The sequence below is a fragment of the Gymnoscopelus braueri genome (genome assembly GCF_963280865.1).
Source record: "Gymnoscopelus braueri genome assembly, chromosome: 19".
Lineage (NCBI taxonomy): Eukaryota > Metazoa > Chordata > Actinopteri > Myctophiformes > Myctophidae > Gymnoscopelus > Gymnoscopelus braueri.
In genome coordinates, this window is record NC_137621.1 from 38160677 (window position 1) to 38179724 (window position 19048).

Sequence of the window (19048 nt, forward strand, 5' to 3'; positions counted from 1 at the left end):
ATAGATCGCATTAACGCGATCCTGGCGGCCAAGCGCGCTATTTATTAGATCGCGTTAATGCGATAATGGCGGCCAATGAGTTAAAGAGATGGTGGAGACCTCTGTTACTGAACACTTTAACTAAAACGATGATGACTACCAGAGTATTAAACTTTTTAACAAACCTTTTTTTTACCAAGAAATATCACTTACCCTACCTTTCTTTTCTTTATTTATGCCAAACTAATTAAAAGGGTTATTTTTTTACAAACCTTGATTTGCATGATGTGCCTACTTACAGCACATTCCAGTAGACACTGTCACAAATGTCTCTCTTGACCCCTCTGATTCTAGTTACAGAAAGAGCACTAGATCATTGAGCCAGAGAGATGCCTCTGGTGAGGAGTAGCGATTTCCAGTCTAGGAGAGTCCATGGGCGTGCCAACGAGTTGGCAATTTGCAATGTTATCCTTTTCTTGACCATAAAACCCCAAACGCGAGAGCACTGGGTTGTAGTTTTATGTCTAGTGAATTGAGATAGGGATGTAACTCAAAAATATTGGACCAGTATAACTGCGCAGTTGCGGGCAGGTGCACAACATGTGAGTAATGACTGCAGAGGCATTAAGGCATCTGTCAGGTATCACTAACATCTAATAAAGAAATCCTGGAATGTCTGCCTTACTGAAAATGAAGTCTGTGCACAATCTCGAACTGTCCAAGCCCAAGTCATCCACATAATGAGCTACCATACACTGTGCTAACCACTTAGATCCTATATACTTCGAAAATATCCGATCTCACATTGTGAGCTTAAGCCCTATATACTTAGTCATATGACAAATATCTCATGTTGTGAACTTGTAAATCAGTTATTTGAATTTTGTGTAACATTACCTATAATGACATGCCCAAAATAGGGACTCCAGGTTGAAAGTGGTTAATTACATTATTGAGTGTGTTTGATAATTTCAAAGATTTTGGATATATTTGCCCGATATTCATTGTCAAATGATTAATAGTGTAATACCCTACACACTTCATTGATGGGGTCCGCCAGCAGTCTATATTTAGTCCCCCCCCCCCCCCCCCTTATTCCCCTCTACAACAAATCTTTTTTTTCTGAAAATAGCCGATCTGCCAGCTCACAACCAGTCTCGATGCGCTGCCTTGTGAGCTTGTAGATCGGCTACTTTCGCTAAAAATATGATGAAACTAGAAAATGTGCTCCTCGGAGCACAAGTCTCCGCCAGCGGACCCGTGCTATTTTAATCAAATGAAATCACCTACCTTATCTCTAACCATAGTTCTTTAGGAATGTTCTAATTTACGTAAAATAGAACATGTTACTATATTATAGCAATTATATTATCATAACAATAATTAATGAGATACAATAAGTAATGAGATACAACCTCCGTCAGGGGAACAGACAATAATACTAATTTACTCGGAGGAAGAGGAAGAGGAAGAGGAGGAGGAAGAGGAGGATTCCTCCTCCTCGTCTTCATCCACCTCATCAGTAGTGGAGAACTTACGGGAGGACACGGGACGGACAGAGCGCTGCTTGGGACGACAGCTTGGACAGAACCAGTCTCCTTCCAAGACAGACAATGCTCTGTTTACATTGAAGCAATCTATCATATGGGAGTCGTCATAATTGACTGGTTTGTTCAAATACTTGTCTGTCTTCTTCATCTTCATTGTCTTGAACAGTTTCAGCAGTTGATTGGTGTGTTTGATCAGCTTTGGCCTTCTGCGCCTTTGTTTGACCAATGTTAGGTGTTCTCAGAGGGACACACACACGCACGGACGGGTGATTTGGACTAGAAGATACTGTTCCAATCAAGACTGATTGATCCTGTCTTACCTCGCTTCAAAAACGTAAACGTTTTTTTGAAGTGACACACCTATTTATAGAATTGTATTTCGTCATGCATTCCTCTAGCCAATCAAAGGCATTGGTGTCAACATATTAATACGTATTAAGATTTCGGTCTTGTTGTGGGATCAATTCAACTCTAGTCCTCTTCTGTGTTACTGTTGTAGATGAGTATGCTTTCTTAGCTTTGGCCTTCTGCGCCTTTTCTTGACCAATGTCAGGTGTTCTCAAAGGGACACACACACGCACGGACGGGTGATTTGGACTAGAAGATACTGTTCCAATCAAGACTGATTGATCCTGTCTTACCTCGCTTCAAAAACGTAAACGGCTTTTTGAAGTGACACACCTTTTTATTATAGGATTGTATTTCGTCATGCGTCCCTCTAGCCAATCAGAGACATTGATGTCAACATATTGACACGTATTAAGAGTTCGGCTTTGTTGTGGGATCATTTCAACTCTAGTCCTCTTCTACGTTACAATTGTAGATGAGTATGCTTTCTTAGCTTTGGCCTTCTGCGCCTTTGCTTGACCAATGTTAGGTGTTCTCAGAGGGAAACACACACGCACAGACGGGTGACTTGGACTTACTGAAGGTACTGTTCCAATCAAGTCTGATTGATCCTGTTTTACCTCACTTCAAAAAGTAAAGGCTTTTTGAAGTGACACACCTATTTATAGAATTTTATTTCGTCACGCGTCCCTCTAGCCAATCAGAGGCATTGGTGTCAACAAATTGACACGTGTCACGTGGAGCTTGCCCAATGTTAGCTTGGCTAACAATGTTTGCTCACACAAAGCGAAAACATATTCTCCACCTTCGGCGGAGACAATAAGGACGCTGGTTTGAGAGTAGTTAAGCCTGACTTTTGCCAAAGGGAGAAGCTTGCATCTTGTCTGGCTGGAACAAAGAGGTGCTTATGGCACATAGGACTGTGGACTGAGGAGTTATTAGTTTAAAATGTGCTCTGTACCGGGAAATAATAAACGGTTTTCCTGAGTAAACTGCATATGAAAGAGAAAGCCCCGGAGGTAATGAACTGAGAGAGATGACGTGATGCAGGCCCCTGGACTCTGTTTGGCACCGGACTGTTTCTGGAGATTTCCTCATTCTGAATTAAATAAGTCTTTGTTTATCCTCCCTTTTTAACTGGCCAGAGATAATTAATAGTCTCCTCTCAACTCAGGATATATATATCAAAAGTCCAAAGCATACTGTTACGTAATAACGCGGTATTATCAAATATGCGCGCGGTATTAAATGTATAATAATGATGTATGTGTGGGTTGCATAAAATAGAGTGGGAACCCTGCAACAGCCTGTGGACAGACAGTCTGCAGGATGTGTCTGCTCGCTGTTTTAAGAAAGGAGCGAGCGCCCAGAACTAAATCCTGACAGCAGGCTACAGGAACATGTCAGAGGAGAAAGAAATAGCAGGCGTTGCGTAGGAGGCTGAAAATGCACCGCGGCTCGTGTTCGGCGCACAATTTTTCCGCAAAAAAACATAAATAAGTCCTGCCGTGGACAAGAACGTGTTGCTAAATATATATATATATATATATAGCTAAAATCTAAAGTGACACAGATGCTTTCCTGTATTGAATGGGTTAAACACTATATGGTTGACCGGAGTCCCTCAGGGCTCTATACCAGTGTATTTTCCGTTTGCTTTTATTGTGGGGAAAGCTTTTAATAATAGCCGATCGACAAGTTATAACGCGTCGTCTAACTCTCTCTTTCTCTCTCTCTCTTTTTCTCTCTCTCTCTTTCTCTCTCTCTCTCTTTCTCTCTCTCTCTCTACAGCTGTCACAGTTGGGCCAAAAGTGAACACAGCAGCAAGAAAATATGTGAACTCTCTTTCCCCCCATCCTTTTCTGTGTCTTTCCATCTCTCTCTTTCTCTCTCCGGTTAAAACTACAAACTTCAAACTCTATTCCATTGTATTTTATAATGTTTATCATAAACTGACTTAGCATTGTTTCCTGTTAATTACCAATAAAGTTTAACAGTTTAACTGACCTTCGACCTCTCTGTGATATCTGTTTTTCAAACCTCTTACATTTTCATACTTTATATTGAAGTAATGTAATAATACATATACTAATAATACGACTAATAAACAATACTAACAGGAAGACTGATCTGATCATGATGATCTGATAAACTGTGGTCTTTAACAAATGGGATGATTTGCAGGGCAAACATTGTTTTGAAATGACAATATCATAAGTGTGCGCATAAGTGCAAAACTGTAAAAAAAAATGTAATCATTAAATACTGTAACAAATAAACAACATATTGTGATATTGTGTTGTAAAAGCTTTTACAGCCTGTTGCTGGTGTATCCACATAAGCCCTATTTTATACTTAGTTGTACAGCAAAAAATAGCCAATCTACAAGCTCATAATGTGTCACAATGTGTAACATTGATTATAGAGCTTATTGATTGACTATTTTCACTATGTGCAGTATATACTTAGTTGACTACTGGGCCTCGAACACATCAACACACACACACACACACACACACACACACACACACACACACACACACACACACACACACACACACACACACACACACACACACACACACACACACACACACACACACACACACACACACACACACACACACACACTCTGTGTAGTGTCTACTAAAAACATGTACACTGTGGGGGGGGGGCAGTTGAGATGCATACCACATATAGGCTCTAATGCAGCCTGATAGCGAGTCGGAGGTTCGATTCCGAGCCCGGCGGCCTTTGCTGTGTGTCACTCCCCGCCTGTTTCTCTCCACTGTACTATCCAAATAAAGGCAGAAAAGGCCCCAAAAATATCTTAAAAATTAGAATAATAATATGACAGGGCCTTAAGTAAATGAACTCAACTAGTAGGTCACTGTAACTCACAAAACACACACACCAAATACTACATTACACACACACACGCGTGCACACAACACACTATACTCAACGGGTCCTAACCAATTACATTACTTTAATATGGTAATAGGATACGGCACACAACACACCGCAATTTATAAACACAATACACCATACAGTGCATGCTGGGCCGCAATCAAATAAACTCAGTTAAATTAGAACAACGCACTACACACACTCACTACATACACAGCCCTATTCAGTTTATTTCAATTCTTTAGTAGAGCACTGCAAAACACACATAAATACGCTGTACACAACATGTACACAGTGAGCCCATTGAGTGTGTATGTGACTTATTCCATCACGACTGCTCCTGGCAGTCATCAACCATCCAGTGACTCCTTGTGCTCTGCTGTGGATGGAGGCATCCTGGATGAGACCACTCCCATCAGGATAGAAGTGTTACGTCATTAAGACAGGGAACGCATCTCTGTAATTTTAGATGTCTGGCTATTCAAAAATAGCAGATATACAAGCTCATAGCGCGGCACCGAGTGACACACTATGAGCTTGTATATCTTTAAAAAATATATATTTTTTTTTAAAGCGAACATTCGTAACTCAAATCTTTGCTTCTGGGGGTCCCTGGAACAAAATATTTTACAAATGCTTGCTTTAAAACGTGTATATTCAAAGATTTGCAAGACGTTTTCAAGATCTTTCAAAAATAGCAGATCTACAAGCGAGTGCCGTGCTATGAGCTTGTATATCTGCTATTTTTGAATAGCCCAAAGAAATCTAAAATGACAGAGAGGCGTCCCCGGGATTGAATTGGTTAATTTGAAGGACCTCCATAACTAACTTCTCTGAGAGTGTAAAAATGGACCCGTAAGGGTTCAATTGGTTCCATTTGTACACTCTCAAAGTTATACGGGTAAGGATCCATTTGTAACCCCCCCCCCCCCCACAAAGAACCCAGAGGATCACTGGACTCAACTTTGAGAACCACTGTCACAGGATTAAAGGTGATGACTGAGTGTTGAGGACATATAGGACTGTCAAATATTGATTTATCATTTCATGATTGTATGGGTGACAGTATGTTATTATGAGATTCCATTTGCGTACCCATACTATTCTGACACATTGCCCTAAAAACGTGTCTTTGATCTGAGTAGCCAGAGGTGTAGTTACTCCTTTGTTAGCGAGATAAAGGTCCACAAACCACCTGTACAAACAAGCCCGGTCTGCACATTCCAGGGAGGTTCATACTGTCATGCCGTGGACTGCTTTCTAGGGCAGTGGTTCCCAAACTTTTTAGCTCGAGACCCAAAAACAGAAATGTGATGTCTCCCCGGGACCCAAACTAGTGAAAATCGCGACACGTCACGTTGTGAGCTTGTAGATCTGATATTTTCACTCCTCCTTAAAGGGATACTTCACTTTAGGGCCGGGGACACATTTAAAAAAAATATTAAAAATAAATGAAAAAAGTTATGGAAAATTCATGGCCCCCTCACGCATTAGAGTGTCCTACTAATGTGTGAGGGGGCCATGAATTTTCCATAACTTTTTTTATTTATTTTTAATATTTTTTTTAAATGTGTCCCCGGCCCGAGAGTGAAGTATCCCTTTAAGTTGTTTTTTTAATAAATGAAATTCTCTTGAAAAAAAAAACGAAAAAAGGGGGGAAAAAAGATATGTATTTACTTGTGGCCCATAAAAATGGGTCTGTGGCCCAAGAATGGGTCCTGCCCCGCTGTTTGGGAAAACGTGTTCTATGCTGTGGTTTAGGTTAAATACTGCTGAAAGATTTAGTTTGGGGACTTTTGAGGGACACAGGACAGTGAGAATAGAAGGAGAGTTCAGGGTTCATGCCCGCTTGGGGGACAGGACAGCGTGTTTTCTGTATAACTTTGGGTTGATTTACAGTGATCCAGTGATCCTGAAGGCATCCAATTAATGAAACGACATCGTCAGGTGTGTCTACTTTGACTTTGACTACTTTGATAAAAAGTACTCAAACATTTTAGAGTTTCCAATTCTTGAGTAGCTTCTGCTGATGTAAACCATGCCTCGCACAAAAAAAAAGGTCTCAGAAGACCTACAATCCAGAATTGTTGATTTGCACAAAGCTGGAAATTGTTAGAAAGTTATCTTGAAGATCTTAGATATTCATCTGTCCACAATTTGACAAATTGTCTATGCAGGGAGATGATTTAGTTTTGTGGCTATACTCTCCCCAGAAGTGTCCGTCCAGCCAAGATGACTCAAACCACAGGCACACCGCAGAATGCTCAATGAGGTAAAAAGCAAAAAGAACCCGTGAGTGACAGCTAAAAGCAGTTAAAGGAATCAATGGAACTGGTTAAGATCTCTGTTTGTGGGTCTACTATACAGAAAACACTAAACAGGCATGGCGTCCGTGGCAGGACACTACAAAGGAGGAAAAAAAGAAAAGAAAACGCTCTTGAATGCATGCCTGAAGTTTGCCAAAGACCACCTTGACACTTCACGACGCTGCTGGGAAAATGTTTTGTGGACAGATGGAACTAAAGTTGATTTGTACTTTACTCGTACGATGCGTGCCCAGCCGATCTACAAGCTCATATAAGGGGTCTTGGTTCTGTGACTCCATCGTATGATGAAGTATGAGATCAGGCTTGTTTGTAAAGCACAAGCAGCACTACATATCGTCGCTGTCGGGCAGAAACCTCTTTATATCTCCATATTTTAACTTTTTTTTTTCTTTTCGTAAATTAATGCCCTACTTGATCATACTACATACAGCGTCACACAAAAGCATCAAAAGTAGCAGATCTGAAAGCTCGAAACACGGTGCGTTTTGAGCTTGTCGGTCTGCTGCTTCTGCTTCTAACATAGAAAACTATTTTGGACATATGAGGGTTCCGCCCGACAGAGACGAAATGGCATAAAAAAGGCCAACGCACACCAACATGAAAACATCCCAATTAAGGCCACGTTTACGCGGCAACAATCAGAATAGAAAACGACAAAGTGCCGTTGCGTTCTCACTTTTTATTCTGCGTTTACACTGTGATTGAAAACGCTGTAATGTGCATGCTAGGTGGCGCGCTGCCAGATAGACCATTCACACATGCGTAGAAATGCGTTCTACTTCCTGTCACAGCTGTTTGTTTACATCGCGTAGGGGAGAACGGGGTAAGATGAACCTCTGGGTAAGTTGAACCACCCCCTGTATCTTTAAAACTATACACATGAGTTGTCATATGACCTTAAAATCAGGACACACCCATCATTTCCACCTGGCTGTGAAGTTGAGAGACACATGGGCAAAGTGATAAGCATATTTCTACACAAAAAAGTGTTTTTTTGCTGGTCAAAGTTAATTTTTTACTTTTCTGGTATAATGATTTTTATTTTAAAGCAAATGTACCCAGGTCTAAACTTATATATCATGCATGTTGGTGATATTCCGATGTATAAAACCATGTGAATCATTTAGCTAAAGATTAGCCTGAAGCATTAAGCTAGCCAGGTTAGGTCAAATGGTGGCCATGGGGCAAGATGAACCAAATGCCTTGGGGTAAATTGAGCCAATTTTCCTAATATTAATCACTATTCATATTTTTTATTATGTCTTTGCTTCTCAAATTATGCTGTATGACCTTTCATTTGGATGAATACACTCATTTAAGAGAAGTTTTCAATATTGTATTAACAATTGCAAATATTAAAAGGTTCTGAATAACAAACTTTATTTAATTGGTTTTATATTGTTTAAATACCATTAAGAAAATAAATAAGACTATTTGCAAAAGGGAAATGTGTTATTAAATTATTGTTGATACGTGAATACATTATTTGTTCAAGTTTAAACTTGAAAATGCAAAATATCATATGGGTAAATTTACCCCTTGACTAGGAGAACCCATATTTTTACAACCATTTGTCATAGATGCACAATCATTATTTCAATTAGTAGAAGACATCTTGAAGTTTTAGTAGATGTTTAGATTTTACTTCCATCTAATTTTTCCTTGCTAAGAGGTCAACATAAGTAAAAAGTGGTTCATCTTACCCCGTTCTCCCCTACGTGGCGTGAGCCGACATGAGCCATGACGTCACACGTTTTGCCGTTTCCTCCTTTGTGACCGTTTATATGGAGAAGGCGTTTTCAAAGATTTCCACTCTGGAAGGTGGTTTCAGTTTGTTGCAGATTCAACCCCCGAAAACGCTGTTCCTGTCTAAACGGAAGGCACATCTGATATATTATTTTGCTGCTTTCTCTAAAGACCGTTGTCGCCTAAACAGGGCCTTATTAGTTCCCAGTGAATTTCACGACTCTGAGGTCATACATATGAGGTTGTCCAGTGTATGCTTATGTTGTTGAATCGTATCTGTGTAGTTTAGTGGATGTCTCTCTCTGTTGGTGTCTGTGTGTGATGAGCTGCAGGTGTGCTTGGCTGATTGATTGAGTGGATCTGACAGTGCAGGTTGTTCCAGGGAGCTGATTGGTTCCAGCCCTCCATGCGGGTGAGCGGGGGGGGGCTTCCAGCAGGCTTTTCCTCTCTCCACTCCCAGGCAGACTGCCAGCTCACCTGGTTCTGTAGACATAGGCAGCCTTTATATTAAGTTGTTTTATTTCTATGGTCAATCCTACAGTTTCAAGAAAATGTCCATCTGTGAAGACAAAGAGACAGTTTTCCATCGATTTTTATGAATGCAAAAGACTTTGTGTCCTTCTTAATAAATATGTTGAAATGGTTTGGTGAAAAGTGGTCTAAGACTGCTTTTATCCTGGGAATGGGTTACAGAAAAACTGACTGTGTGAAATGGTAATTATTAAATCTTGTTAAATCTTACTCATGTAGTTTCCCCCATGGGCCAGGTCATGGGGTCGCTTCAGAACCTGGACCGCTTGCCATCATCAAGGGGAAAAAATCATTTGCAAGTTTATCAGGATACAATATTGTGTGTATGAGTTTGTCTCAGTCTGGACTTAGAACCCATAGTGTGAGGCTTACCAGTAGGAGAGATGGGGCAGTTTGGACCAACTGGTAGGCCTACTAGTGTTGTGGACCAGTCTAATGGTGCCAGTATGGAGGTCCTGGGGTCCCTCAGCGGTGACAAAATGGCACTAGTCTGCTACATATCTGATGAGGTTGAGACAACCATCAGTTGTTTATCGTTGCTTTCGGGCAGAAACCTCTTATTCATAAATTAATGCCCTGCTTGATCATAATACAGCATCACACAAAAGTAGCAGATCTGCAAGCTCGTTTTGAGCTTGTAGATCTGCTACTTTTGCTGTTTTTGAATCGGTTTCCACCCGACAAAGACGATATCTTCTATCGCTGGCTCCAGTACCTGTCTGTCTGAATAAATGTCTGTCAGTGCCTGTCTGTCTCTCTTTACTGCCTGACTACCTGTCTCTCCTCAGCCTGGTTGTCATGTTTTTACTTCCTACTGTGAGCCTGACACAGTCAGAGAATACTTGTTCTCAACAACGAAGAACTCATCATCATCTGGACCTGCCAGGTAGGAGAGGGAGACGGAGGGAGGGATCGAGAGTGAGGAGAGAAGGAAATCAGGGGCAGGCTTTCCTGAGAGTGAGTGAGAGAAAGAAGAATGCTATGTAATTGGTTGTCGGGCGGCTAAGGTGAGTGATTGGGTCAATTCACTCATTGATTAGGCCATTGTTCGGTTTGTTGATTGGACTGAAAGATAGATGGATGGACTGATGGACAGAGGGACGTAATCAAGGGGGGGAAAGGAAGAAAGAAAAGATAGATGCAAGGATGCATGTGGCTCCAGAGACGAGTGTATTGGTTGCTTGGATTCAGCACAAGAAAATGATTAGAGAACAAACGTCTCTCTCTCTCTCTCTCTGGACTCTCTGTTCTCCGTTATTAAGAAGCGTACTGTTTGTCCTGGCTCGTTGTTTGATCCCGTGCCCTGACACTGACTGACTGATAGAGTGCCCTGTCCATCACCCTGTTACTATGGCAACCCTGCAGGGCTGTCCATACAGCCCCTGACGGAGGAGAGGAATAACTGACGGAACATTCCACAGGAGGAGAGGAGTGGTTTGGACCAGGACCAGTCCCGCAGACAGACAGGACCAGGGTCTGGCTCAACAGGGTCGGGACTCCCTTTTTTCCGAGGGTTTTCGCCCGGGGGACAGCCCCTAATATGCCTATCCCTAACCCTAAAATATGCAGAATAATCATTGTAACTAATTGAAATATAGATTCTAAAACATACTACGGAGATAGCTAACGGCCATCTAACCAGGGTGGTTAATTTTACTGTCACACAATTCAGAACTTTAACTGTGAGATGGCCGTAGCTCACCTATCATATGACTTGTAACATTCAGGGAATTAGGCTCTTCGATCTAACTTATACCTCACAGAAACTATGCCTAAACCTAACCTTAACCTCACAGAAACTATTTCTAAACCTAACCTTAACCTCACAAAAACTATGCCTACACCTGACCTTAACCTCACAGAAACTATGCCTAAACCTGACCTTAACCTTAACCTCACAGAAACTATGCCTAAACCTGACCTTAACCTTAACCTCAAAGAAACTATGCCTAAACCTGACCTTTACCTTAACCTCAAAGAAACTATGCCTAAACCTAACCTTAACCTCAGAAAATATGCCTAAACCTAACCTTAACCTCAGAAAATATGCCTAAACCTAACCCTAACCTTAACCTCACAGAAACTATGCCTAAACCTAACCTAAAAACCACGGGCATCCGAGGCGAAACTGTCGGGAAAAGACGGAGACTCCATCATGGTTTTAATCTGAAACCTGGACCACTGTCCCCTCACTGTATGGTATAGATCATGGTCAATAAAATGGTCAGTAAAATCCTCAGTGTTAATTTAACTACATTTAAGTCTCCATTTGGTTACATTTGTACACTGTTCCAAATGGATGAATTAACGATGAATTACTGTGTGCAACCCTGCAGGCTGCTTTCCCTTGTCATTCCGCAGGCAGGTTTGTATTAGATGTTTGTGTCCAGCTGAACATTCCATCCTCCGGAGGGTCATGGCTGAAACGAACTCTGTGGCTGCCATCTTAGGAGGGTTGAAGGAGAGAATGTAGCTGGATCCGCTCAGATACACTGTCCTCTGTGTTCGGATCGGACAGGGGAGTAGAGAGAGAGAGAGAGAGTGAGCATGCAGGGGTAGTGAGAGACACAGGCAGACACAGAGAGAGAGAGACAGATAAAGATCCGTTTGTCTAGTAGTGTAGTACCCAGCCGGTCCAGCAGGTTCTGTGTGTTTTCCAGGTAAATGGGCCGCCTGGTGCCGACCTGCTCCGACCCAAGTGTGTGTGTGTGTGTGTGTGTGTGTGTGTGTGTGTGTGTGTGTGTGTGTGTGTGTGTGTGTGTGTGTGTGTGTGTGTGTGTGTGTGTGTGTGTGTGTGTGTGTGTGTGTGTGTGTGTGTGTGTCAAAAGGGTCTATTAGCAGAGGAATGTCAGAACCCGCTTCTGTTGGGCTGAGCTTGTTGTCGATTTGCAGAATGACTCCAGACTGACCTCGTGATATTTCAACTGTTTATGTTCAGCTTTCTGACGTATAACTAAAATATGAATGCAACTTGAAGCTGATCATCACAGCCTGATGGCCTGTCAGGATCTGACTGGTCTATCAGACTGGTTTATACAGCTAAAAAGTACATCAAAAGATGACAGAGCACCTCTCCTCAAAACACACACACACACACACACACACCAGCATTAAGCTTAATGGTTCAGTACATACATTGTTTTATTTTCATAGCAGACCAGAGTGTTCTCAAGTAGAACTCAACCAAAACATTACAGGACTAATCCCAAATTACTGTATGTCATTGTGGTATTTTAATCTCTTTAATCGTTGTGTGTGTGTGTTTTCAGTTTTTCGTGTGTGTGTGTGTGTGTGCGCGTGCGTGCGCTCTGAGCTAGCGACCACCCTGGTCTTGACCACTCTGACCAGCCACTAAATCTGAGCCGTGCCAAACCGAGCCAGGCTAAAAACCAGTCTGATGCTGTGACTTAATGACTTACTGACTGCTGCGAGGAGGTGAGCTGAGAGAGGGAGTGTGTGATGGAATATAATGAGGAGGAGAGAGAGGAGGTGGAGAGGTCACAGCATGGTGCTGTACAATACACGGGGGAGGGAGTAGAGGAGGTGGTGTTGAACTGTGAGGTTCTCTGACTTCTCTTCTCTCCTCTCTTCTGTTCCCTTCCCTCTCTACTACTCTGTGTGTGTGTGTGTGTGTGTGTGTGTGTGTGTTCTGAAAAGAGCATTGCTTGTTCAAGCATTGATCCATATTTCATCATTATTTTAATGTTGAAGGTATACTTCGCCGTCAGTCTTACACAGAGTGACTTAGAAAGAATCATTCATTTAATGATTCAGTGGTTTATTGTCTTGCTCAAAGGCACCTTGATGAAAAACATGGCTGCTGATGGACACTTTGGACGCCGGATTTGAACCTGTGGCCTCACAGTTCTGCTTAATACACCTATCAAACCATTAGACATTACAGAGAGAGAGAGAGAGAGAGAGAGAGACAGAGAGAGACAGAGAGAGACAGAGAGAGACAGAGAGATACAGAGAGATACAGAGAGAGAGAGAGAGAGAGAGAGAAAGAGAGGTATTTAGTGAATAGTGAGAGAACATTTCTTGTCCATATCAGGGTTGGGAAGATTCACCACATTCCCCAATCTATAGACATTCTCCTGGAACCAACTCTTTACTCAATCGATAAGATTCTGGAAGGTTATTGTTATTTAGCAGCCTTGATTATGAGAACCAAGTTACACCGGAAGGTTCTAGATTAATCTAGAATGTAGCCGCTCCCTGAGGTTTTAAACGTTCTAGAATGTAGCTGGTCCTTGAGGTTTAAAAGGTATCTGGTCCCTGCAGTTTAAAGGGTAGGGTCCCTGGTTTCTATATAGCTATACTGTAGCTAGAAACCAGTTGTTGTGAATATGACCTGTAGGATTAATTGATTGATTGATTGATTTAATTAATACTTTATTAGTCAGAAATGTAAACAGCACGTGGTACAGTCAGACATTAAGGCTAAAAGGAAAACACAAAAAAGTCCTGGGGACTTGTTTCCATTGTGGTCCTTTGTATTAAATTCATCAACAGAGATGGGAAATGCTATTTACCTTCCCTTGTGATCTCCTTTTTCAGGCCAGATTTGAAAGAAACCAGTGTTTCACATCTGTTAATGGATGGTGTGTCAGGGCATTCCACATTCTGGTGGCAGAGTCGTAGAATGAGAATAATGTTTTGTCAGATGTTTGCTACATCACTGAACTATGAATGTGTTTTTCCACAGTGTGGGTTGAATAAATAACCACAACAGTGACACGGAATGGTCATGTCTGGTCTGTGGAGACAGTAGAGGCAGTAGAGATGGCTCCGTTTTTTTTGTCCGTGCTGGGAGTAGAGAACTGGATGTTCTCACAGAGCGGACGACAGTACTTGGAGGACCATGCCTAAAACGGTAATCTACCGTGGTCGTCACCAGTCACCACTGGATTACACACACACACAAGGACGACATTTGTTTTATTTCAAAGATTATTAGATGGGTCTAAAGACTACAGGAACTATGATCAATCTAGGAAATATCACCTTCTGAGCGAAAGCTACAACAACCCTTTAGGGATAAGAAGGTGAATGAAACCGTGTTTATAATGGACACCTTTGATTCTCATTTTAGTGTGAACTGAGGACATTGGTTTCTGACAGTCACAAACACATTTTATCTCCTCTCCACTTCTCTGTTCTCCTCCTCTCCTCTGCTTTCCTATGCTCTTGTCCTCTCTTCCCGTCTCATCTGCTCCTCGCCACTTGTGGACAAAGCGTCTCTAAGTTGGCCCAGGTAAGATCACAGACGAATAAAAGAGAGACTAGTGGTTTAAAAGTGTCAGATGAACGGTGTAGACAAGGTCATCTTTCTTTCACCATCTCTCGCCTCTCTGTCTCTCTGTCTCTCTGTCTGTCTCTCTCTCTCTCTCTCTCTCTCTGTCTCTCTCTCTCTCGCTCTCTCTCTCTCTCTCTCTCTCTCTCAGGGGGAAGCAGGGTGAATAGATATTCTTACCATGGAGAATCTTTCACAGATAATTGTGCTGGACAGTCAGCAAATTGGATTAGCTTATTGGCTACTGACTTGCTGGTCTATGGGGACTGCATTCTGTCCCACAACGTTAAAGAACAGTGAACCAATTCGTCTCAAATTAATTTGCCCTGACACACGTCAGATGATCTGACAGGAGACAGAATTGAACATTCAGCCCTAATTCAAGCTCCAGCTTAGTCTTCATCTGTGGCGTCCGTGTGGTTCGGATTTAACTTGAAACACTCGCCCCACCACCGCAGAAGCCTGGGTTCAATTCCCGGCAGCGGTGCCTCTGGCTTGGCCGACGGAGGCTCCAACGACCGCAACTTGTCAGTGTTTGAGGGTGGGACCCAGCAGGGGGTTGTGTCCTTGTTGCTACACTAGTGACTCCTACTGGTTTGCAGGGGCCCCAGTTCAACGGTGGGTGGGTGGGGGGGGGGGGGGTCTGGCAGAGATGGCGTGCATTACGTTCTCCTGGTGACATTCCTCGCTGTCAGGTGAAAAGAAGCGGCTGGTGACTTTCAGAGGAGGCATGTGGTTGTCTGCACTCCCCCCAGGACGGCAGTGACGGGGACCACAGAACAATGACTAAATCAGGGTTAGGGTGAGGGTTAACCCTTTAAGACCTGAAGCCGATTCTACAAATGCCTTCTAGATCAGTAGTTCTCAGACTTTCAAGAGTTTTTAAAAATGTAAAAAAAATGCAGATGCACAAGCTCGCAGCGCCGCGCTGTGTACAATCTTGCTCTGGAGCATTAGAGATATTTCTGATTTATACTTAAATCAGGAAATAGCAGATCTACAAGCTCAACGTGTCGTGAGCTTGCAGAACTGCTATTCTCGGTGAGCATCATATACATCAGGCAATACCCTCTGATGCCTCTGAGTTGGATGCCAAATGTAGATACAATATTAAGAATATTTTAGAACATTGTAGTATTGTTGTAATATCGCAAATATTTGTACATCTCTGCATCACACAGCAGCCGACACAACACACACAGTCCAATCAATCAATCAATCAATCAATCAGATTTATACCGCGCCTAATCATCTCAAGACACTTTACATGTAGAGCAGATCGAGTGACTCTAGTCTTTAGAGACCTACACTGGGCAAGAACAGCTACTGTATGGGTGCATTCACACATAAGATACAAGTCATCGGAAGTCCCATCCACTCCCATGTTATAGGAAAAAACGTAAAGACCGTCCCGACGCACTTCTGAAAAGCATATCCGGGTTCCGGTCTTCCTTGAGTTATGGCCAGAAATGGCCGGAACCGGAACAAGGGCTTGCGACAACTAGCGTCAACTTGTATCTCATGTGTAGATGCACCCATTGGGTGCTAGTTCCAGCTGTACTAGCACTATACTATACCAGGCTTTTCTCCTTGTGAGATGAGAAAAACCCAGAGAGAGACCCAACATGCCCCTGTGTGCAGGCGCTTGGCAATGGTGGCAGAGGTGGGGGCAACCATATGCCTTGACCAGTTAGAGAGAGAGAGAGAGAGAGAGAGAGAGAGAGAGAGAGAGAGAGAGAGAGAGAGAGAGAGAGAGAGAGAGAGAGAGAGAGAGAGAGAGAGAGAGAGAGAGAGAGAGAGAGAGAGAGAGAGAGAGAGAGAGAGAGAGAGAGAGAGAGAGAAGAGGGGGAGAGAGGGACACAAGATGCATGTCCTCAAAGACAAGTGTGAAGAAGAGGGACACATTTTGTTGGCAAAATCCCACGTGAGAGAATAGTTCTGTTGTGAGTTTACATCCAGAAACAAAATGAAGGAACTGGAGATATGTGTTTTCAACAGGACAGAACTCTGTGAGATGCTATCGGGTCCAGTCCCCTGGTGAGGCTTCAGACAAAGGTGTGTTTGTTCCGTCAGAGAGCTCTGACACACATAGCTCAGGTGTCTGTTCTCCTCCATGGATGAGAACGTGTCAGGTGTCCTTCTCAAGGCATTATCAGGAGAGAGACTGTTCGGAACGTTGGCTCTGAGCAGGCTGGAAGGTGATACAGTCAGAGAGGTTAGGACTGTGTGTGTGTGTGTGTGTGTGTGTGTGTGTGTGTGTGTGTGTGTGTGTGTGTGTGTGTGTGTGTGTGTGTGTGTGTGTGTGTGTGTGTGTGTGTGTGTGTGTGTGTGTGTGTGTGTGTGTGTGTGTGTACGTACGTCAGATTTGTTCTCCTCTGAGAGATTTCCTTCTTTGGGCTTCAGAGTGTGGAAAAAAAGTGACAAGATGTTCCGATTCTACTCTGGATTGACAGAACTGCTAGACGATCAGTTTTGTTTAGCAGCTCCAAGAAGCTGACCAACACATAATCATTACTATGATCACATAATTACGGGATAATGGGACGTGAAGGGGTCATTTGAGGTGTGTGTGTGTGTGTGTGTGTGGGCGTGCGGGCGTGCGTGCACACACACACACACACACACACACACACACACACACACACACACACACACACACACACACACACACACACACACACACACACACACATATATGAGCTATTGTTTATACAGAGCTGGATACTCTCTCAGTAGCATATTTCTTCTGGATGTAATTTTCTGTACATCTGGAAGTTAAGCCTTGTAATAACCTTTGATATTATGCATTAAATGTACTGCATTTCCTAGAAAAACAACATTAGTGGAGGTATTTCTGTGGGCTACTGGCAGTGTGCACAAGGAATTTGGCACTGATCGGTCCAGCAGTTTGCAAGATTAGCTCCGGAGTCGGACTTACAGACAGACAGACAGACAGACAGACCCACCCTCGTATAGGCGGCTAGACTCCTGCAGGAGCCAGCTTTACAAATGTTAAGGTAAAGTAATGTGATTATTAGCCAGGATCAATGCATGAACAGACAACTACAATGACTACCACAGTGTAGAGCTACAATTATCGATGATATTCAATTAATCTGTAGATTATTTTTTATGTATCAACCTACGTGATTCTAGAGCATAAATGACCGGAAAGCTCATCACATGTTATCTGAACCAGTTAAAAAAACATTTTATTTCATTATATGGAACACATATTATTTTTAATAAGTTAAAGGTCTATATTCTGATAGTAATCATTGCTATTACTTGTGACATACATTAGTGGTTGCATTCGTAGCGTAGTGTTTCGGCCCTAAACCACAACACTCTCCAGTTGGTGGACTGGCAGTGGTGGGCAAATCACTGTCCATCTGCCCTTGACCTCCAGGTTCAGGGGCAAATCTCAAATCCAGCAGGGGGGTCGTTCCGCCTCTCACCCCATCCTACGAGCTGCTTCTTTCTGGCTCCTTTCGTCGTGGCCCAGAGCTGAATACAAACGCCATGCTGACTTTGCTGGGAACCCTGTGATGGCAATCTCACTGGGAATAACCATGCCTGCCAGGCCTTGTCTTTGCAGTTCTGTATTAAGGACTGGTACTTGAAGGCCTCTCTCTCTCGGGCCTCTTCGCAGTCTTCCTCCCACGGCACTGTATGCTCAATCAGAATTATTTTGCGGTCTTTGGTTGACCACAGCACAGTGTCCGGCCGGAGGGTTGTTTGGAACCCCCTCAAGGAACCATGAGGGTACCTGGACCACACTTTGAGACCTACTGGTGTAGAAGAGTGTTCCCAGTGAGCCAACATGCACAATATCAGCACCCTGAATCGGTTTGACCAGAATGGAATGGAGCCTTCATTAGTGTCGTTGGTAAGGGCCCAATTTCTTTCCAATATGGCTGTTGTGCATAGAGCCTATTAACATTGTTGATGCTAATGTGCAGGAGGTTCCAAACTTCTGTTGGAAAGTCCAGATGTTTTACTCTTCATAGTCTATCCTGGTACAGTTAAACCCTATACTGTATGTTGACCAGGGCCTCCCAGGGCTCTATTGGTTTGCTCCTTTTCTATTGCACCACATTTCTTTGCCGGAAAGAGCTCATCTAAAAGCACAACGTGCCGTGATGTGTTGTGAGCTTGTAGATCAACTATTTTCGCCCCAGGGTTCACAAAGTTAAACAAATCTGTATGTTATGTCACTAATGGTTACAGTGCATTCTCTTCATAAACACACGGATGAATTCTGTGGAAACTGCAGTCCGTCTGTCCCCAAACATCTGGCTCTGTCCCTCTGTGCAGGATTTAAACTGATGCAGAAGATGCGATGCGACAGTCGGATGGTA

The 19048-nt window shown here is 42.9% G+C and overlaps 1 protein-coding gene across 1 annotated transcript in view; it reads left to right on the forward strand.

Moving 5' to 3' along the window:
* Positions 1 to 3884, forward strand: part of scfd1 (sec1 family domain containing 1) — a 40549-nt gene extending 36665 nt beyond the window's left edge. The window contains exon 25 of the mRNA XM_080413796.1: positions 3669 to 3884. Coding sequence (XP_080269922.1) covers positions 3669 to 3692 — 24 coding nt within the window. The 3' untranslated portion in view covers positions 3693 to 3884. The remainder of the gene's footprint in view (positions 1 to 3668) is intronic.
* Positions 3885 to 19048: the final 15164 nt, after the last annotated feature.